The 24,039-nt window shown below is 37.4% G+C and overlaps 1 protein-coding gene across 1 annotated transcript in view; it reads right to left on the bottom strand.

The window, feature by feature from the left end:
• The window catches only part of LOC134747296 (paired box protein Pax-6), a 106,634-nt gene that overhangs the window by 34,283 nt on the left and 48,312 nt on the right, over positions 1–24,039 (bottom strand). Inside the window, exons 4-5 of the mRNA XM_063681918.1 lie at positions 20,144–20,336; positions 491–704 (exon numbers count right to left, since the gene is read on the bottom strand). Of these exons, the coding sequence (XP_063537988.1) occupies positions 491–704; positions 20,144–20,336 (407 nt within the window). The remainder of the gene's footprint in view (positions 1–490; positions 705–20,143; positions 20,337–24,039) is intronic.

The following is a 24,039-nucleotide window of genomic DNA, read 5'->3' as shown; positions in this document are numbered from 1 at the left end:
ATATTACTTACAAATTGACTATGTAGTCTACGTACGTCAGTTAGTTAATACGTTTAGTTCAAATGGAGTGGTTTTGTGTTCCATATTTCAAAACACTCACCAATCAGGAAGTCATCCACTGACCTACATAGTATTTTTCTTTGTATTAGGTTTCACATTTGGTATCGATGTGAACACAAAGCAGGATTATTTATCTTACAAGTACATATAAAACAGGAAGGTTTGAATAAAAATACGAACAGAGAAAAGGGAAAAAGAAAATGTAGAGAGAAAGACAATCATGCCTACTCTAGCGGTCCCGTATTTCAAAAAGTTGCTTTTCACTTGATCAATAAGGAAACTATACCTCACAGCTGCACGGTTTAGAGAACCGGCGTATTAGAACAGGGGTAGTCCAGGGTTTTTCGTGTTTTTGCCACATCTAAATCTTCATGGCATTCTGTACACAGTCTAATAGCTATGTCTACTTTTATCCGTATGCTATATTCACCTCTCTTATGCTCCTCACTGCTCGGCCGGTTAAGCTGGGGCGGCAGGGGCGCTGGCAACGTCGGCGCGGGCGCTGGAAGTCCTGGATACCACCACCCCGTCGCCGCCTGTCCGTTAAACATTCGTAACTTCTCATACACGCTATCGTTTTGCGCGGACGCCGCTTGTTCCTTCTGCGATGCTAGGTTGCGAAGTACTCGGTTTATTGAAGAGACCTACGGAAAAAATAGGGTTAGTTACTGCCCTAATTTGATCAATTAATCCGTCATATTCGTATACATTTGATGCCAGATGATTGGGTAGTTAATATGGTCAAAAAATCACAGTATAATCGTCACTGTGTAAATTTTTCAAAGTTCATGGGTACCTTATTAATTTAATTATGAGTGTAAAAATAACACCCTATAAATGACACCTTGCTGCTACTTTACTGTTAATTGATTTACTTAAATTTAAAGGTGACATGTTCTGGGATAGCAGTCAGACTGGACGTCTTCCTTCTTTCAATTTCATCTTCTTCTTATAGTTAAGTTAATTCAGGTCCGTTGCAACAAATTTATAACTATAATCTATTACGTTTTTCGGCACTGTATTGTCAATATTATATGTAATATTTTTAAATGTCACTTTTCTGTAATGACTGTGCCAAAATAAAGAGAAAAAAGTAACTTATTTTGTTTATAAAGATGTATAAGAGATATTAAAGCTGCCACTCAATAAAATCGTATACGAATATCTTGTTTACAAAATATCTTACACGAAGCTACGAATTTATAACTATAATCTATTACGTTTTCGGCACTGTATTGTCAATATTATATGTAATATTTTTAAATGTCACTTTTCTGTAAAGACTGTTTGTGCCAAAATAAAGAGAAAAAAAAAACTTATTTTGTTTATAAAGATGTATAAGAGATATTAAAGCTGCCACTCAATAAAATCGTATACGAATATCTTGTTTACAAAATATCTTACACGAAGCTACGGATACATAACTAATCATCCCTCCAATATCCTACACGACACGACTATTCTAATAGGAAACAAATTGCGACCCCTTAACTTCAAAACACGTGTAATTTAAAATCTAATATGATTACTAAATTCCAATCGGGTCTTCAAAGGGGCAGATTAGACCCCACCCACCTCCCGAACCCCGATATCTATCTACTTTCGGAAAAACCACGCATGCGTTAAAAACCGACCCACACAAATGTACATGCCTATTTTAACACGTAACTAGGGTTCCCAGGTGGCAAGGTTTTTTTCAGTGTTTTGTTATTTTTTTCGGCAAGAAAAGGTACAGAATACCAAGACTCTTAATAAATACTTTTTACGAGCTTAAGAAAGATTCAGGTATAGTTATTAATTAAGATTTTTTTTATTGAGAAACAAACAGTCTTAAAATAAACATAAGCAACTTAGCTAATAGCTACAAATTGATTTTTTATTTTTATTTTTTATCCTAATTCACATATCGAGGTACAGTTAAAAAGTAATGATAAATAGTGCAAACTTGTAGTACCTAGTAGTTGTACATAATCAAAACAATATACTTATACCTACAAATACAATAGTATATAAATGTATAATACAATAATATAATACTATAGTATATAATTATTTAGAAATAAATCTTATGAAAAAATAAGTAGGTATATCTAAGATTTTAATATAAAATTATTAAAAGTAAAAATTTAAATTGTTTATTATTTTATTTTATTTTACTTTTTAGTTTAATGTTTAAGATACAATTCATTTTACACAGGGGTCGTTTTTCCGGTGATTTTAAAGTATTCGAAGTATGATTTTTTTCTGTAGGTATTTTTAAGTTTCAGTTCAGTTCAGTTCAAGTCATTTATTTTGTTAAATTACATAACAAAACATAACATAACATATATTTTGTTTTTAATACAAATGGTGCAAATAACTTGTATACGCACAGATTTGCAAGAAAAGTAAAAGTTGTAACATACATATTTCAAGTTGGCAGCAGGCAACGCAGGCAACCCTGCGTAACTATATGTAGGCATGGAGATATAATATCTTCTTCTTGTTGCCAATGGTAACGCTGAAATAGACTGGGGGCCGCGCATACAAAATTGCGTAGGTACATGTGTTTTCTTTGTAGTGGAATCATGGTTTTTTGTTACGATAGTGAGGTTGCTGAAATATGTATATTGTATATAGTATGTTTATACATATAATATACTAACAGATTTAGCTGCCCCATAATGTGGCACTGGAGCAGGTTAGGTCTACTTTGACCTATATCAAGTGACCTAGGTGTGTGAAAAAAAATTGTAATTAAAAATACTTAGTGTAGGTAACTAACATAGCTTTTAAGTTAATGTAACTAACCATATATGGACTTATGGGTCTGAAATAAAGATATATTTAATTTTAATTTTTAATATTATATGTTCTATGGTGTATGGTAAATAGTCAAATTTCAATGTGTTATGTAAGCAACGTGGTTTTTTAATTTCAACGGAACAGAACGTTTATTTTTAGGGTTCCGTACCCAAAGGGCAAAACGGGACCCTATTACTAAGACTCCGCTGTCCGTCTGTCTGTCTGTCCGTCTGTCTGTCACCAGGCTGTATCTCATGAACCGTGATAGCTAGACAGTTGAAATTTTTCACAGATGATGTATTGATGTTGCCGCTATAACAACAAATACTAAAAAGTACGGAACCCTCGCACTTAGCCGGTTTTTTATTTATTTATTTTCTTATGGACTATAAATTATGATATTCAGTTAATCTGTAATAATAATTGTCTATTACAAACTTTTAAAATTGTATTTAGAATCATTTTCTTTATGTACAATAATGCACTATTTTAATTTTTCTCATAGAGGTATTTTCTTTAAAGTCACTCTTATTAGACAATTGTATAATTTTTTAGCATTTTTACTTCTATAGTATTTTTTTACTTATCTAATAATATCGCAAAATTCCAGTATTTATAATTTGACTCATAACTACTACACAAGACTTTTGTCCAATTCAGTCTCGCCATCATAACCACTGTGCAACAAAACGTCAAAAACCTACAAAATACAGACAAAATTTTCCGAACACAGCGAAAGGTACAGTCGGGTAGAATTTAAGCGTCACGGTACACTCAGCGCCGTAATGCCCGCATTAATCCCGTGTTACACTAATGGAAGGTAATGTGCGCTGGAAAACAGATTTGCCTGACGGGTCAGTTTTTAACCGACTGCAAAAAGGTTTAATAAAAGAACAGACATTACATAGCGATAGATGAAACATAAGTAAACTACATATATGATTATTTTTATGCATAAATGTTTTCGTAAAAACGTGTAATGTATAGTTAATTCTGTTTTTTGCTAGTGTTACATACCAAAAATACCTGTTTGTATTTGTGATAATAGCGTAAAAATAAGTGGATTTTGTCTACATATTTATAGTAAGTACATATATGTATCAGACACTTAAGATACAAAAAAATTATCGGATAACTATAACAGAGTCACTATGCTCACGGTGGAGCTGCACAAAAAAAAACTAATCTTTAAAACTTAGGTATTCAGGTTTCGTATTGATGTCTCAGCCATATTTATAAATACAGATAAAAACCTCGTGGGAACACACATATCACTCACCGAATACACACAAAAAAGAACCAGTTTCACGCTACGCAGCGCCGTAGAGATCATTTTAGATCCCAATTTCATACGCAACGCACTCTCTAGTATCCTAATAAGCGATTGGAAAACCAATTATGGATTTAAATCCTTCCCCAATCAGATAGCATGACAAAAAAAGACCTATTCTAAACGCCAAAAACATTTCGAATTTCGAATCCGACCAATAGGAGACGTGCATTTAAAACACAAATTCTGTTTCTGACAGCTCCCTGGCCAATCAGATAGGCTGGCAAGATTAAAGCGTTCGTGTTCGAAATTTAAAGGATTTATTTTTCTATTTCATGAATTTTCATCGAAAGCGGTCAGGTGTCGGAGACGTGGAATAGAAGTTAATAGATTCTATTTTCGAAATTTAGATCGACACTCGACAGCCATTGAACGAATGGTCAACGATAAATCTGAAATTGAATTCCGTTGTTGTCAACAGCTATTTCCACTTAGGTCAAAAGAGCCTGAAGGGCTTTGCACTTCAGTTAGAAATGAAAATTACACTGAAATAACATTAATTTAATATTGTCTTAGTCTTGTCTTACTCATGAAATAAAACTATGAAAACTGATTATATCGCGTATATTGAATTTATAATACATCTCGACGTTTCGAACCCTTTACAGCGTTCGTGGTCAACGAGTGACTGAGGAAAAACTACAAAGTGCAAAATTACCCACATACAAAAATAATGAACCATCATAGACTATAAACTTTAAGGCTGGCTGTACATGCAAAATCGGTATAATCCGTTTTCATAGTTTTATTTCAACATTAATTTAAATCAAACCATAAACTGAATTAGATAACATACATTAAAGAAAAAGTTACCAAGTCCACTGACCTGACCGACCTTAGAGACTTTAAGACCTTAGAGTTGATCAAAGGCGCCTAGCCTATCAAAGATAGCATACACCAGAGAATTTGGGACGGGTATCGCCGTGGCCGGGTGGTCTAGTGGTCAGAACCGCATAAGCTGAAGACGCAGGTTCGATTCCCGCCTCGGCCACCGGTGGATTTGGTCACTTTTTCTTTAATGTATGTTATCTATTTCAGTTTATAATTTATATATAGTAGTGTACGTAAAAAGCACAAATCAAAAATTAGTCATAAAATAATTTGATTTGTTCCCTAGTTGGTTAAATCAAACCACTGCTCGTGCTTTACAACACAACCCGAAAAAAATAGAAAATTTCACAGAAAAATCGCAAATCAAATTATGCAGTTTAAAAAGCGCACGTGTTGTAGTTTTTTTTTCTTTCTTTTATCTGTGATCGTATTTGCTCAGATGTCATTATTTGAGCAAAGGGGCTAATTCTTCTGCCACATCATACGCAAGAACGCACGCAGCCGTCGTTTTTTTTGTGGAATTGTTAACTAATTGGTTTTGTGTATCGGTTTAACGTTAAAAAAGTTAACCGTTGTCCAATTCATCTTTATTAAATTCGATAATATTTAAATTTCATTAATGTCAGCTATTTATAGAAATAAATTTGATTCTCTTTTTAGTGCAGTCGTTTTTTTGGTCGGTTTTTACAACTAATTGGCTTGTATAATCTGTACTTAAACACAATATCATAATATACAATAATTTATTTTTTATATACCTATATTCCATACACCCAACATACATCAAGCGTGTACTTTTTATCCAATGGGGTAATTTATTTCTAGAATTTTCGTTTAATCACTATAATATTTTACTTATTATCTATATTTCTCTAAAAATACAGTTTATTACTTTCGCTTTTACCAAACATGGACTTACGTCCTTTCGCCCCGATACCTCCGAATTAGTGTCCACTGATGTGTGTAACGGGCCTAAAACTTTGTACCCACGCACCCCGCTTGTGCAGGGGCTTTAAAGAGATTTAAAAAATATATTTTTAGACAACTTTGATCGTAAGTTTTTGAAGCCAATGGCTACGCTAGTTTGGATTTTTGGTGCGCAGTGGTTTAGGACGCTACTCGGTGTTAGTCAAAAATCTAAAATGGTGATTTTTTTTAAATTTTTTACAAATTTTGTCGCTTCGAATTTAATTTTTTATGTATGAATCAAATATTAAAGTAAAATAAATTTATTTATTACGTTCAATAAAAAAAGTAAGTGGGTATACTACTTGTGAGGAGTGTAAGTAACTCTACTAAAGTTTGTTACATTTCAACTAGACATCAACAAAAAAATCTTACATATAAAACAATATTAGTAATTAGTACACAAACTTTCAAAAACCCTTATCAAGCTTCAACCATTATTACGATGCAAAGCTGACACGTTCAATAATTAACAGCTGTCACGAATATCGAAAATGACGGCCAGTCAAGCCTGAAATCTGGCAACTACCGTACATGGCAGTAACGCGACACCGGCACGACGCTTTGCACAAATATCTACACGAAATTTAATCTTATACCGTAGACATAAAGCTCATAATTGTATAAATGTTTGTGTCGTCGATTTTGTAACGTAAAACGATATCGCACTTTCGTTTCACGACCTTGCGTATAATTATTTTGTTTATTTTGCTAATTTTGAAGGCATCTTGGTATCTCACTTGGTATGATGGGCAATGGTGTGCAAAAATACCAAATTTCAAAATATTTTCATCCAAAAATTATGTAGCAAATTTTAGTAATAATAATGTATGCTGTATTTTTTGTTGTTATAAACATAAATTAAAGTATTAATTATCTTATTTTTCAGATCCCATTTTGTCTCAAAAGCCGCAGCTTAACAAAGTTAACTTTGTTCAAGATCTACTTTTGTTAAACCAGAGCTATCAAGCATTATATATAAATTCAACTTTTCTAAATTAAACAACAATTAAAACTAGTTTACCCAATCAAGTTCCCTTTTCCTTACCAGACGTCACTAACATTAAAATGATCTACGCCGATAAAATCTCTATCTAATTAAAAGTTAACGTATCATATTTCGCAGTGATAGCTCTCATAGATCATTCGATGCGCGGGCGTTCCTGCGTCACATACTTATTTCAAAACCAAAACATCTTTTGTCAATTTTCACTAACAATCTATTTCATATTCTAGCCCGAGCACTTTAAGGTCTATGTTGGACTGGAAGTAAACATGTCCCCGCTCGTTCTGGATTTGTAAGGTGACAGGTGACAGGTGTCAAGTGAGCCGCGCGCGCAACTCATTACGTGACATGGCGATATATCATCTAGCGAGCGATAGTGTTAGAGATCCAGCCGCTGGTGGTCCTTCGGATTATTGACAGTTTTGGTCAATTTCGCTAATGCGACATTTTGTTTACGAATATTACAAAATGCTTCAGTTTTTCTAGACTTTTTTGTGCCCTTGTGACGCAAAATTCTTTGTGACGCTTCATTTAATATCAGGTAGATTTTTGTTCGTAATATCATGGAATGAAGTTTTTGCAACATTTGAGTGCTTATCACTGTCCAAGCACATGTCATCTTTAAACTTAAGTCATTGTCAATAGAGGTGACAGTAGAGTGTCATCTATAAGCACTAGAACGTTTACCTCACTCGTAAAAAGGAATTTTTAGTAGCACGTAGGCAACAATAGTAAAGGTTCTCGTGCTTTTTTCATATTTGAATCGATTTTCAGGATTAAACCCCAGTGGTTCTCCGCTTTAATCTCACAGACAAAAACCGTGGGCTTGATGAAAATCCCCTCTATTATGCCGTTACACTTTTCCAGGCCCATTCAGCATCAAACCGATACAAGATATCCGGACAAAAGCCATTACTCTGAATAGGAATTCCGTAAGAGGGTCCGTCCCCATTAGAATTACTATTACCTACATTGGTATTATCTATAAACATTTTAACGTACACGCTTAACCCGCGGAGACCCTGTTCGATTCCCCGGTGGAAAGCGGTTAGGGTGCGTCGGTTAGGGAGGTTTTTTGCCATTCTCTTAGGGCGCCGAGATTGGATAGTGCCCTGATGCACTCGTCGGGTTCATTATGGATGTTAAATTGTTGTCGGCGATTTGGTTTGAAGAGCTTTTTTAAAATGCATGAGTAATGAAATGAAGAGAGAATATTTTTGGGTGTAATACTTTTCGTAGCTAAAAGGATCTCATTTTGTATTAAGTGTTTACACGGCATTTTAGCACTGATCAAGTTTTAGATATAATTTTTACATCTAGATAGAGCGTAATTTAATTTTCAGTGATGCATAAAAGCCAAAGATGGCATTTCTTTCATCTTATTTAAAGCGTTTATGCAGCTTTTTAACCACAGTTTAAATATATGTAGCTCCAAATTAAAATTTTAGAAAGACAGAAATCTAACTACTACATGAGAAGCATACAATTATTGTCAATGAAAATTTAACGAATGGACTAGCCAAGTTGCGAAGTCGAGAATCCAGAGAAGAGACTTCAAAACATGTAGGTTATTTTGAGCGAATCTTCTGCCTTCACATAGAATATGAAACAGTCGTCAGCCCCTCGTAATTAACCTGTCCCTCTGGTCCCATGTCGCTTATGTCGTGAATTAAAGAGTAACTCTGCGTGACGGAGGGCGTGAGCAATGGAGTGGATTGTTTATTACTGTTATTATGACTGCTTATTTTTATTAGGAATCATTTTGTCTTTTTCACTTTCGATCTCGTTGAGAATAAAAACAATTTTCATTTCCATGGACAGTTATGCCTATCTTTAAAAGGTAACGTTTTTATTCAGATAAAATAGACGAAACTATCAATGAAAGTTTAGAACCTGTGAAATTCAGTTGTATCAAATAATTTAATGGATTTTACCAATCAAAGCTTATAAAATTTAACAAAAATTAAAGAAAGTTTTCATTTTAGAAAGTTATTTAAGATATTGTAAATGTATTTATTATTTCTTGATGGGTATATTGCGGCCCATAAGCTTAATATAGTAGTTTTCAGTTTAATAACAATATAATCCGGAATGTTAATTTTATAGCAATTAAATTGCCTCAAAATTGATTCGCCACCAACAAATATTTGTTGTACTCAAAGCTTTTAATCAAACATATCAATATCACCTAGCTAGTTAACACTATAATTCCACACGTAATCGACACCACACTTCATTTACAACCGTTTTGCGTGTAAAAACAAAAGCTGGATACATAATATACTTTACGGTCGGAAGCCCCGAAAATGCTCGACGGTAGCGTTTTGGCGGTGTCGGGTTGCGTAGCCCACTGTGCGATCGAACGCATTTAAATTACGAACGTGTCTTTAATGGTGCTTGAATTTGGTTTAGATTGTTGGTTTGTCAGTGACTAGTATTTTTAGTAGGTATTGAATTGAAAAACTGTATAAATTCAATAGTATTCGGTTTCAGTACCTATACCTAAATACAAAAAAATAATTGATAAGACATAAGACTTAACGGAAACGTGGAGATGCCGGGCTACCGTGCCCACTGTGCGATCGAACGCACGATCGAAATTTTAAATCCGTTAAATTTGTATTTAACGGATTTTAAATTTGTTTTGATTGTGGGTTTATTTGTCAATGGCCAGTCTTATATCGATTATCATAAATATAGTTATGCAAATAAGTACCTACCTACTTATTAAATAGAAAAAATACAACTCGAATAAAAGCAAGCTGCACTAGCGTTTTATCGTAAAATACCTAATGTATAAAAAAAATCGGCCAAGTGCGAGTCGGACTCGCGCACCGAGGGTTCTGTACTTTTTTAATATTTGTTGTTATAGCGGCAACAGAAATACATCATCTGTGAAAATTTCAACTGTCTAGCTATCACGGTTCATGAGATACAGCCTGGTGACAGACAGACAGATGGACAGACGGACAGCGGAGTCTTATTAATAGGGTCCCGTTTTTACCCTTTGGGTACGGAATCCTAAAAAGCAGTTTACAAAATTGTGCAATGGTTTGCTATAGCCTATAGGTACCTAATAATATTTTTTTCAGAAAAAATACTGATTAATAATCTAAATGTCAACATCTCAAATATACTAAACAACAATGGACATCGTGCACTAAGTGTAAAAATATTTTCTGCAAAAATGATACATTCGGAAAACTATAGGATAAGTTTCGTAAAGTCACATTCCTCGCGACAACTGAACGTTCGGAGTGAAAACTTAAGTTATCCCTTCGGCTAAATTACCTAGGACTAGATATAGGTTAGTCCTACTGGCGTAAACTATTAAAGCGAATAACTCATAGTGTGACATATTAAACATATTAATAACGGGTCACTCACGTATTTTAAGTCGGCAGTCTACGCCGGTCAGTCACCGTCAACGCAAGCTCCTGATGACGCTCCTCGGTACGGAGTGTAACATGTCGAGCGTCTTTCGACTTAAAATACGTGAGTGACCCGTTGTTAATATGTTTAATATGTCTGTGTCTCACGGAAGTTTTGTGAATAACACTGATTTAGTGAAACTAAGTACATTTAGGACAGAACCGTGCGTGTTTGCAATGTTATCTATTTTGATTTCCGGTAGATAATTATTAAGTTAACTGACTGGCTACGGAGTGGCTGAAGGCTGGCTCCATGAACCTGATTTGTGTTATGTTAGGTACGTAATAGTACATTCTGATACAAGTGTGCTAAGTTGGTCATTAGTGTCATTATACACGAGGCGATATTGTGTGCATAGGAAAGCCGATGTGTGTAATGACCAATGCACACGCGTTTCATAAGACGTTTTTCAACACACTTGCACGGAAAAAAAAGAAACTTTCATATTAATCAAATTTTAATTGTTAAAACAGTTAGTAAAAGTCTAAAATCTGTCATACTGCCGGCCGCCCCTCGGCCCGGCCACCTATAAATAAATAGGAACGATTCGCAACAAGTGGCAAATCTTAAAACACGACCGACCGTTTTAAATAGACACGAGTTCATTACCTATTCGCACATGTATCGGACAACGTTTTACAGTACATACGGCCTTTTAATTTTCGACATAGTTACGTAATGTGCTTATTATAGCACCTGGTGTCGGTGCACGTGCGAATAGGTAGTTTTACGAATTTCGCACTTGTATCATAAATAAATAATATATATAAACTAGTTTCAGTCCCAAAAACTAACCTACCTTCTACTAGAAAATCACAAACATAATAAGTGTTAAGCCTATAGTTATGGCTTATTTCTTATTTATATATCTGTCGGCGGCAGATCGTAAAATCGGGCATATCGAGATATTCCTAGGCATATCATGAAACGCCGCCCTTTCACGATCTGACTAAGAATAATCCAGGCATATCACGATCTGCCTAATAAAAGAGGCGGCAGATCGATCATACCAATTGCATTCGTTGATATTCCTAGCTTCATACCGGGCGCATCGTAAAATAACATGAAACGCGCCATTTCGTGATCTGACTAGCGACAACTAGCCATATCGTGCAATCTTCAAGGGTTTCAAGTGGAAAGATAAATATCAATTATAAATTAGAATTATATTGTATTAAGCGACTATATTTTACGGTTTTACAACAAAACAAAATGGAAAAACAGCTAAATCACATATGATGCCGTAGATAAACTAACAGTTAAACTCGATCAGCTGATGCTTTTCCGCCATTTTGCCGCAAACCAAATTGCGAAATCGCCGTGAAGGGGTGATATTCCTAGGCAGATCATGAAACGCCGGCATTTCATGATCTGCCTAGCGACCACTAGCCATATCGTGCAAACTTCAAGTTGAGATATTCCTAGGCATATCATGAAACGCCGCCATTTCATGATTTGACTAAGATTAACCCAGGCATATCACGATATGCCTTACAAAAGATGCGGCAGATTGATAGGAGCAATGTATTCGTCGAAATTCCTAGCTTCATACCGGGCGCATCGTAAAATAATTGCAGTTTTTACCACTGGTGGCGCTGCATTCTATGTGGCGCTGCGTCCGCCAGTGTTGCCAGATCGTACCCATTAGTGCAGAGGAAATTTAAAAAATGTAGGCGCGAAAGAATATCGTAGATACATGTACGTACGTATCTTTTGTGAAAATTGTGTATTGGTAAAGCCCCCTCCAGACTATGTGCGTAAATCGCGGCGCGACTTCGCGGAGATGACGTATGACTCCACACTCGCACAACTTCACGGCGATTTCGATGCGACGATCTTTCTAGGAATATCACACCTTGAAGTTTGCGCGATATGGCTGGTGGTCGCTAGGCAGATCATGAAATGCCGGCGTTTCATGATCTGCCTAGGAATATCACACCCTACTTATTTGATATGCCTAAACGTCGCCGGGCAAATCGTCAAACGTTGAGGTTTGAACGATATGGCCGGTAGTCGCTAGTCAGATCGTTAAATGGCGGCGTTTCTTAATATGCCTAGGAATACCTCGATATGCCCGGTTTTACGATCTGCCGCCGACATATCTATTGCCACTTCTTCTTCTTCAAGTGCCTTCTCCGTCCCAGAGGTTGGCGACCTTATGCCTATATTGCCACTTACGCAACTTATTTAGATATATACCTACCTCGTTTTACAATCTAGATTATTCTAAATATCTAATTATTTGGCTTGTAAATTATTTGTATTTAAACATTTCTACAAACAAATGTCATTTCACTTGTTAATATAAAATATCAAACCGAAACATTAGAAATAAATATTCAACATTCACACTCATAGCTTTTTAGATGAAAATTCCCCGACATTTTCATAAATTCTGGACTTACCCGTCAATTCCTATGGCATAAGCAGTTGACGTTAATCCGTGACAAGGGCAGCGATAGCCGATCCATGGGGTAGCACGCGAGTGTGAAAGAGGCAACAAATGTTCTGTGCATTCACGCGTAAACGGGGAATTATAGTAGCGCGGCCGGGAGGTAAAATGACGTAAGTTGTGTTGTGGAGTTTTCTTCGGCGCGGTTATATTTTTTGTTAGGTATGTTGGTGTATTTCATACCTGGCTTGAAATAGAAATTATTTTTATATTAGATATAAAGTAGTATTTCTGTATCGTAGTTACTAAAATTGTGTTTTATATTTTTTTTTCTGTTTGACACCCTTTCAAAAAGGTCTATTTAGATAATAAGTGAAAGAAAGATGGTAATTCATAGTCAACAGTATTTAGATCTTCAAAGATTATTTCAATTGTCATTTTAATCAGCCAAAGACTTCGTTTGAAGATCCTTAATAACTAAGTTCATTACTTTTTGGTCAAATTAGGTCTTAATCTAAACAATACTCCTCTATATCAGCAAATTACAATGCACTTACTGAATCAAACCGTTAGAAAGTCCTATACAAGACAAGCCACACTTATACGTATAAACTCGCCCGTAGCTATAAACATACAGATATAAGTACAGAAGTAATCAACGCGCTCCCCACAACTTGAGTTACGTCGTTTTACCACCGAGCGGCGACCGATTGTTCCTCGTATTTTTGTCCGCTTTCAGTTGGTAAGAAACATCACGCCCATTCGACCGTTATGACTAGACGACGTCACGCACGACATGTAACCGTCCCGCTCTAACACATGTGTCCGCGTATCCATTGTACTCACCTATTTGCCCAGTGGGCCGAGTGCGTAGGTACGACAGTCATAAAAATAGCCCCTTTGGCGCCGAATCTCCTAGGGGCTCACGGTATTTCGATTTTGTCCTCTTGTTAGGGGGGTGGTAGGTAACTCGGCGTATGTCGACACTTATAAGCGTTATCTATCGCAAATATCTCTACGTGAAGGTCGTTGAACTACGTTTTAGCTTTCGCCAAAAAAAAATATCAAACTGAAGTTTCGTAGTTAAGTAGTAGCGAATAAATATTCTATTTATACGCGAAGTTAAGATTTATTTCACATAAAAGTTGGAAAGAAATCCACACCTTTCCACATCCATTTGTAGATGACACGCAACACGTCCTCAAAACCTCGACACTCGAAATTACAAAAATTTTTTTTTGTGTCGCCTTCCATTGTGTCGCCGAGTGTACATTATGCTCCGCTTTTGGGCAAAAACACGAATTCTTAGTTGTGACATTATTGACGTGGTACTTTGGAAAAATAATTTTTATTTTTTGCTCTCATTGGCCGGGCAGATGTCACGTCTGGTTCGATTACGGGCCGTGTCATTTTGCACACAGCTTTATTTATAATCGCCTACGCGATACTTTTCATAGGCACTTGTCCGGTTTTTTTTCTTTTTTCTAAGTTAATTATCTGCATTTTAGAAGTTTTGAGCAAAGTTTACTGTGAGTTTCACGACGAATTTAGCCGTCTCTTCGGTGTTTCTTGCCGTAATTTTTTTTTTTTTAATTTATTGAATAAGGAAGCAAATTACAGTTTTTTTAGATCATTACAAGACCCATCGTAGGCAAAACCTTATGGAGGTTTGTGTGCCGATGGGGAGTTCGAGAATAACATAAAGAAAAACAATATTATATCCTATATCTTATCATAAATATGATTCTTAGTATACATAGCTTGTGTCGTTAGTTTTTAATAAGTGCATTTTAACGACATTTTTTATATGTTTACCATTAGATTTCACGTTACTTTAGACACGAAAACAAACATAGCTTAAGGAGCTTTTTGCATACATAGCAGCTTTGAGTTATAAGTCGGAACGAATGCGAGTCGGGAAATTTGAAAATATATTTTTCTGTTTTTTAAGGAGTTATGTTGCGGTTTTTTAACTGGTAAATAATTATGAAATGAAATTTGGCAAGTTAAATGTATATTAAATAGCACAGTCCGATTTTCTGAGTTTTCAAATACATTTTCTATCACATACTAAAGTATTTTTTTATGAAGCATAAAAGTTTGCGAGCGTTACTCCATTTTTTTAAATTAAAGCAGGCCGCAGGTTCGAGTCCTGCCGGAGGTGTAAATTTTTCCTTTAATTAAAAAAAATTCTATCACGTCTAAGAGGTAACCATGTAACGTCACATAATTATAAACTGTTTTTATAACTAAGTACTACCTACAGTAGTACAGTACTACCTAACTAGTACCTACCTATGGAGTACTGCCCATAGGAAATAGTATTAAGAATGCTCATTTGTTTTTTACATTGAAAATGTATAGCGTAGTTAAAATGAACAGGTTCAGAACTTAAAATTAACCTAGGTATGTCTCGCTTTTATACTACACAGAATTATAAACCATAACCAAAGAAAAGAAGCTGAATTTTATTATGTAAACAAACGGATTCGAGTTTATTAGCTTTACTATTCCAACAGCCGTTTCAGAAATTTATGAACTCAACTATAATAGGCTACTTTTGAATGGACATCACAAAGAGCTAATAAAATGACATCATCAAACATGTCGGCCGGCGATTTCATAAGCAGTCATCAATAATGCGTAGAATACCCGTATTATACTGAGTAGGGTCCATGGGTCCATCTTCAAAAGGGACAATGACCCCTGTCGGCCGAAACATATGGTCGGCGATTGTAACGTGAAATTTTTCTAATCGCAAAATTGGATTAAGAATTTGTGTTGGGGTTTTGTCTGGATTATTTTGACGTTAGCCCAGTGGGTTGACATGTGCTGAATTTGGACTCTATTCAAAAGATTGTTTGACTGATATAAATTATAAAATATTAAACTGAGCCTAATCATAGCCGGTAGCGATGCTAAACACATGAAAAAATGTTACATGAGTACTTCAAATGAATGTTTTTAAATTCCCAAGATATGCAGGCTTTTAAAACACCTCGCTATCTCGAATTTATGCTAATATAAATACCGAAAATAAACCTCAAGACACATTTAAAGCAAATAAGCTAAATTGTTTTGACGTTTTACCGATACTGGTTAAACGGCCACGCATGGCACGCCAAGGTGAACTAAAAGCGATTCTTATCATTCAGATTATGGCACTGAGGTATAATACTTATAATGGATTAAATACTGTAATTATACTCTCGTCTATAATATCGTAATACAGCGTTTCTGACGTCAAGCTATTGTTTTTGTTAAGTCAATGTCATATGTTGAGCCAAGAATTGTATTTGAAGACTATGCAAATCATGAATTACAATGCACGGTCTAGTTCACAAACATGTTTACAAGACGACGTACAAAATAGTACATTTCGATGTTAGTGTGGAAAGTATGTCATTACTTCACGAGTACCGAGATATCTTGAACTGAAGACTCGGGACGAGTGAAGAATGACATTTCCGCGCGTGTATCAAACGACGTTTTTTAATACAGTTGCGAAAAAATAAGAAAAACAACAAGTAAGGAATAAAAACAATATCGAATGTTGCCTTTGGAAACTTAGCTTGCAGTAAGAAAAATCGCCTCTTCTTTGACAGGCGTGTCGGCAGCTATTCCTACCTCTACTTTCCATGGCTATTCCGTTCCATTCAGGCAACTTATTAAGAACGGTTTTTCAATCTTCAATATAAAAAAAATAAACGTGTTATAATGATAAAGAGGTAATCATAATCATAATCATAATCATCATTTATTAATAATATAAAATTACAAGTCAATAGGTACTACAATATGTAGGTATTATACAATATTATTCTTATTCTATGACATGGGTTTACTTATAAAAAGCTCTTTGAGGTCATAGAACGTCTGCTCGAGGAGCCATTGTCTGAGTTTAGTTTTAAACATTGACGCACTTTTTGCAGTAACAACTTCACGCGGAAGGCAATTATACACTTTTCGACCCATAACATGTGATAGCTTTTTAGTTTTCGCAAGTTTGTGCGATGCGAGTGGCAGCATTCCGGCGCGCGCGCTGCGCGTTGCGTACCTACGCGGGGCTTCGATGATTGGATTGGAGTCTACTTCATCACGTGTATTTATTGCCATTTGCATTATTAGAAGCGAGGGCAGCGTAAGTATTCCCAACGACTTGAACAATGGCCTCGCGGAGTGACATTGAGGGACACGGCCTATCGCCCGAACGGCGCGCTTCTGGAGCCGGAAGACCCTCTCCCAATCGGCAGCACCGGCCCACAGTTCGACTCCGTACTGCAGGAGTGCGTGGGCTGACGCAAAATAGCATGCTCGGACCATTTCTAATGGAAGTACTCGAGCCAGCCGCCTCAACGCAAAGCATGCCGTTGCGAGTTTCTTGCACATCTGATCTATATGGCCACTCCAGGTGAGGCAGCTGTCTAGCTCGAAACCAAGAAATTTGGAGTTCATGACTTGTCTGATTACAGTGCCATTTGCTATTACTGACAGCTGCCTAACCTGCCGTCCAGACAGATCAAAGCCGATGTAATGCGTTTTGCTCGTGTTTAAGATAAGTCCGTTAATGCCAAACCAATTCGAGAGTGATGCGGCGATCAAGTTAAGTTTGAGTTCGAGCTCGTCGTATGTAGGGGCGGACACAACAACAGCCACGTCGTCAGCATACATGAATGTCTCTCCACCGGTGATAGCCTCTGGCAGGTCGTTCAAAAGTATAGAGAATAGAATATTCGACACCGACGAGCCCTGTGCGACGCCCATACTTGTGGTCGCGGCGTCAGATCGAACTATACCGCCATCAGAGACCACAACTTGTGTTCTGTTCCGTAGAAGGTCTGATAACAAAGTCAGGGCGGTACCTTCAAAGCCATAGTGACGAAGTTTGCTGGTCAGAACTTCGTGATCAGCAACGTCGAATGCCTTTGATAAGTCGCAGCATAAGACTGCGACTTGGTTCCTGCACTCGCGGGCTTCAGTAACCTGCCGAATCACGGTCCGAGCCAAGGAGGTTGTTGAGCGGCCTTTTCGGTAGGCATATTGCCTCTCCGAAAGCGCATTTTTGGAAGATAGAAACTCCGTTAATCTGGAACTTAAGCCGCACTCAAATATCTTAGCTATGACTGGAATTATTGCTATAGGTCTGTAAGCGTCGATATCCTCTCTCTTTCCTTTCCCTTTGAATAACGGAGAGATTCGGCTTTCTTTAAGTGGGTTCGGAAAGATACCTTCGCGTAGACACCTGTTATAAACTATGGCGAGCACGGGTGCTAGTTCCGCGGCGACGGAGTAGACTAAGTTCACAGAGATGTCAAAAATATCCCTAGTTGGTTTTTTAGCTAATCGGGCCGTGATAATGTAAAATACTTCGTCAGGGGTGAAAGGTTTCAGCCTGATGCAGCAGTCGGCGGGCGGGCGCGCGGCCTGCAGCGCAGCGAGTGCGCGCGGCACGTCAGCAGGTGTCGCGCTACAGGCCGCCGCCGCTCCGGCAAACCGTTTGTTTATAGCATCGGCTGCCGCCTTTTTTGTTTTAAATTTGTTTCCATCTAAGTCGGTAATTACCTCTGTAAAATCGAGTTGATTGTTGCACGTTTTGCCCCTTTCCCTGTTTAATACTCCCCACATGGATTTCACGGTGTTCGGATTGTTTTTTATTTTTTTTGTGTAGAACTCGGCTTTTTTTGAGTTAAGTAGACTAATGTATTTGGTGTTCATACTGGAAATAATTAAATTTAGTTTCTCGTTATTGGAAAAAGTAATAAAATATGAAATATGCATATTATTCGTATTCTTACATTAACAGTAGGTTACGATGTTGGTTACGACGTTTAAAGGAAACTAATATTAACACTTTAACACTCATCAATAAGTAGTCATGTATAAATTTAAAAAAAATGGAGAAGGGAAAAGCACTAGTTCGCGAAAACCAAATTCCCGCACGCTAAACAGCTACGTAAAGTAGCACTTTTTGAGCAACTTCAATATATTTACACGACCTTATTGTCAGCGCCTTAGAGGCGTTAAATATTTTTGGAACTTAAGCTTGTAAAAATGTTAGTGAATTCGACTGTAATTTTATTGATCTGGGTATTTTTTGACTCATTAAACGCAAAATAGGTGATCAAAAGTAAGATAGCTTTTACTTTCCACTACACGTATTAAAAAAAAAAATTCGTTATATTTTTTGTCCACATGAGAATTGTGGGCGTACCTCTGTGCTTTTATCTACATGTTTTCCTTATTCTATCTTATTTCCCTTCTTTGGCAAACGGAAAAGTAAAAGTAATTATGTTGATATGGAAGAGAAAGGCAAGACACTAAAAGAAAACAAATAGACACTATTTTTATCGTCGGATCTGATTAATATATTATATAGGTACTTTGGGGTTTAATAACACACTTATAATAACAAAAAAATAAGTCAACATAAGGTATGTGGAGAAGACCGACACATACAATTTTTGGTTGGGAAGACCGTCATAGGCAGGCAAGAACTCTAGGTGCTCGCTCAGACAGTCATAGAAACGAAGAGTTTCACTGCTTCCTGTAAGTGGAGTATGAGAGATAAAGGCGACGAAAGAGCTTGTTGACGGTCTTACCTGATAGACGGTATTCTCCACATTGATCTCATGGTATCGCTTTTAGTACGGATCAACAAAGAGAAATCAAGTTATAAAACTTAGGTTAGTACGGTTCAGCAAGAACGCAGAACCAAATTGGATTTGAACGGGAGCCAAATCGTTCCTAGGTAGGGTAAACTCGCATTATTTGGTGACACGCCTAATTCAGTGATACAAGTTCTGAAGCATGACACCCAGGAAAGCTAGTGAATGGTTTCAGCATTCTAACTAACCGTTGGGAGGAACGCGCGGAGATGAGACCCGAGTGGCGTCGTAACCTGCGGGAAGGCATGGCAAAGCACGACGAGCTCTGGTTGGATCACCTTAACCAGAAACGAATTCGCAGAGCTGCTGGACCACCCCAGGAGTCAAGACACGGTGCGGCAAGAAGTGCCGATCGGCCATTGGTCTATATAGTCACCGCAGTCGATGTAGACTGTAGACATCTCCTCAAATACCTCTAGTCGCTGCAACTATCATCTGTAAAGATGCTGTGGCCAATGAAATGGGATCTCACGGCTTCACGGCTTCGGCGGCTTTGCCGTGAGGCACATTTAAAAAGCCCGTATTCACTAGCTTTCCTGGGTGTCATGCTTCAAATCTTGTATCACCGAATTAGGCGTGTCACGAAATAGGTAATGCGAGTTTACCCTATATCAATTGGCCTCCGATCCATACTTAAAGCAACACAGTACAAGATAATCTACAAACTAGGTACTCACGCTAGGTATATTGTCATTATTGCACACGTTCTCGCTGAGCAGACGATCTCGGATCTCCCACGCGAAGATCGACGGGCACTCCCGCTTGTAGTCAGCGATCTTGGACACTACCGGGGTGGTGGCTACCCGCGGCTTCGAACCCCCGATGGCGCGGGGCTTGATCGACCCCGTCTCGTAATATCTGCGTGCAAAGCTGAACTTAGTTTGGACGAGGGAATGTCGTGGAAGCGTAGTTAGTTAAAATCTAGCAATGGGTCAAGCATATTTCAGAAAAAGGTCACTTCTGTGGGCCAAACATTTAAGTTAACGACACACCGATGTCTACAGGAAAGACACGATCGACTTAGGGAAACAATAAAATGTGTATGACCCAAATAAGTATACGTAGGTACAGAAAAGTGTCCATCAAGTCAGATTATGCCGGTAATCTGTTTACTGACACAATCTAAGGGACACATCGTGCAATCATTTCTTCATTATTATTAGGTATAAAAGATCTTGTATAAAAATAGGTTAATTGTAACACTGGTATTACGTTAAAGCATAGCTTCGATAAATAGATCTTGGACACTACCGAGGTGGTGGCTACCCGCGGCTTCGAACCCCCGATGGCGCGGGGCTTGATCGACCCCGTCTCGTATTATCTGCGTGCAAAGCTGAACTTAGTTTGGACGAGGGAATGTCGTGGAGGTATAGTTAGATAAAAACCTCTATTCTGTACGTAGGTACTTAGGTAGTACTTTTTATGGCTCCTCTACACGATATGCCATCATACTGGCCCACTAAGATGGTCCACTGTAGAGAGGGCAGTGGTGTTGGCTGGCTTATGGCGCGGCGGGATGGCCATGGGATGGCCACGGTGTCGGTTTTTCGTTCGCACATCAAAGGTAGTGGGCCAGCGATGGTGCGTACGCATCTACACGTGGCCCATTCCATATATAGTTCGTGCTCTCAACCATCGCATGGCCATCTCGCTGGTCCAGCGCTGGGCCATCGTGTAGAGGAGCCATTAAGCGTTTTATCCAGCTAAAGCAAATTTTTAGTCGAACAACTGTTACAATGAATACGGGAACGCTAAAGTGAAAAGTGAAAAATAACAGCGTTGGTATATATTTTAACACGAAAACATGTCATGCGTCGGGAATTGGCTTTGACGAACTTTTTGACTGGACGGAATAACTCGATTTTTAAATTCAACGTATTTTTAACGTATAACTTTTTCTTTTTACTCCAATTTCGTACATATTCGGTAAAAAAATGTGAAATATTTCGATGAAAGGAAACGGTGGGTCATTCAAGTGCAAATTGCAGACAAAAATATTTGAAATAAATGTTCTAAAATTTTAAGGTATTTTTTACATATTTCCTGAATTACATACTTCTGGGGATCACTAAAGTAAGGCTTTTTCAAAAAGGCACCTTAAGTTAAAAGCAATACAGTTTACTTACATTCCGAAGCTGAGTTACGTTACTGAAGCCCCATTGCTTACAAAAAAGCATTTTTGCCACGGCTCATGGGAGCCTGGGGTCTGCTCGACAACTAATCCCAAGAATTGACGTAAGCACTAGTTTTTACGAAAGCGACTGCCATCTGACCTTCCAATCCGGGGGGCAAACTAGGCCTTATTGGGATTAGTCCGGTTTCCTCACGATGTTTTCCTTCACGGAAAAGCAACTGGTGAATATCAAATGATATTTCGTACATAAGTTCCGAAACGAGTACGAGCCGGGGTTTGAACCCGCGACCTCCAGATTGAAAGTCGCACGCTCTTACCGCTAGGCGACCAGCGCTTATCACAAAAAAGGACTACCTACTGTCTATTAAATAGTTATTTTTATTATCATCAAATATATACTCATTAAAATCAATAGGTCGAAAATTGTAGTTCAAAGTATAGGACATATGACTGTTTAGTTCCATGTGCTAAATGTCGGGTGTAAGGATGTAGGCACTCGACATCGGTATTGTGTGATCGACATGTGTCGATACTTCGACAGTCGATACCATTGTAGCATTGACAATGTAGATATTTGGGATAAGTGGCTACAAACGGTTTGCTGAAACGTGCCGATATTAGAGATTACAATGGAGGATGGGAATTAGATGAATTTTGGATTATTTCCGGCTTGGCGGACTCTAAAATATATTTTTTACTTTAGTGCATTAGAAATGACGAGAAAGGTATTACGAATTAATGTGGAGGGAAGTATCGGGACAAGGAAAAACGAGGAAAAGGTGGATGGACTGTGTGAAAGATGATATGAAACTAACGTGAGTGAATGATGAGATGACGGGCGACAGAGAGGTATGGAAGAAAAAGACATGCTGCGCCGACCCCAAGTGAATGGGACAAGGGCACGCGAATGAAGAGTGCATTAGAAATAAGAAAACTAAATTTTTTAATATCTAACATATTTTTGTTGCATCAAACGTACAGAATATTTATAGATATGACTACTAATAGCGCTTAGGAAAATACGCCATAGGAAATACACATACGGGTCAAAATTCTTTTCTTTGTCTTGTTTCTGACCACTATGTCACGCTTCTGAAGAAGAAGAAGAAGACATACATTTATTCCATAAAGCACACATACACAGGACAATACGATAAAAGGGATAAGATGCTTAAAAAATTTAAAATAAAAAGAAGAATAGCAAAAACAAAGATAAAATTATTTACACATTAAAAACATAAAAAAAATTACACACGGGTCCAGCAATGTGTGCAGTAGGGCCCTGTTTGCATTTGCTGCAATTTGCAATTTGCTTCTATTTTTGTCTTTTATCAAATAAATAAAGTTGAGTGGTATTGCATGTCTTTCTAGCTGTAGATTATAATTCTCTTGAAATTAAAAACTAAATTTCACCCCTTACAAAAGGCTCCACTCCGTCACATTTTTTGGGGACCAAAAACAAGACAACGAAATGAATTTTGACCCATACATACATTTATGTATATGACCTTAATTAGAACCTTAGAAAGTTGAACAACGCCCAAAAGTTAGACACTAACAATTATTATTATTTTTTGATTAAGGAAATATAAGACTGAACTTTTTATTATAAGTAAGTACCTCAATAGAACCGTAAAGGATGACTCACGTTAGACCGGGCCGTGTCCGGGCCGGAGCTTCAGGCGCTTCGTTTTCTATGGAAAGCATCACGTGATCACCTGTCATGTCATAGAAAAGTAAGCGACGGAAGCTCCGGCCCGGACACGGCCCGGTCTAACGTGAGTCATCCTTTAACCGTTGTATAACTGTTTTATTTTTACTAAACTTCCAAGTAAACATTTTGCTAAGTTCGCTTTTTTTCATTGACCTAAATACATCCAAACGCAAAACCAACACAATGTCAACCCTTATACAAACAATATCCCGATGTCATCTGTCGATTCGACAATCTACTCGATTTGTTCAGCCAGGTGTCGTTCCAACAGCTTAAGCGAGCGATTTAAAGACTTACGAACACCAATATAAGCGCGCTTTTCGATTGCGTTTAGTTGTTACAGATTTAGAGGTCACGATACAATGGTGTTTGATAAATTGTTCGATCCGCGAAAGCAAAGTGAGTACACCAAAACCCACTGAAAGGGCCTGTGGGGCCTATAGTTCGGTAATCGCTTTCGCCTTGGGCCACAGATTTCGCGTTGGGGGTGCGTAGATTACATTTTAATTGACTAGCAGTTTATTTAAGGTCGGCGAACTTTCGATTATGTTTAAAACGTTTTTTATGCTTGTTTATTAAGTAAATAAGATCGCAAATAAAACGTTTATATGTGCATTTTTTACAGAAATTGGAAACAAATACTTTCACTTTATTTTTGGCTACAAAATTACAGTTAGCGCAAAACTATGCTACAATAAGCCACTGAAACTCTACAATACCCGAAT

The sequence above is a fragment of the Cydia strobilella genome, chromosome 14 (assembly GCF_947568885.1).
Source record: "Cydia strobilella chromosome 14, ilCydStro3.1, whole genome shotgun sequence".
NCBI lineage: Eukaryota > Metazoa > Arthropoda > Insecta > Lepidoptera > Tortricidae > Cydia > Cydia strobilella.
Note: the sequence above shows the minus strand (reverse complement) of the source record. Positions and strands in the feature narration are given on the sequence as shown.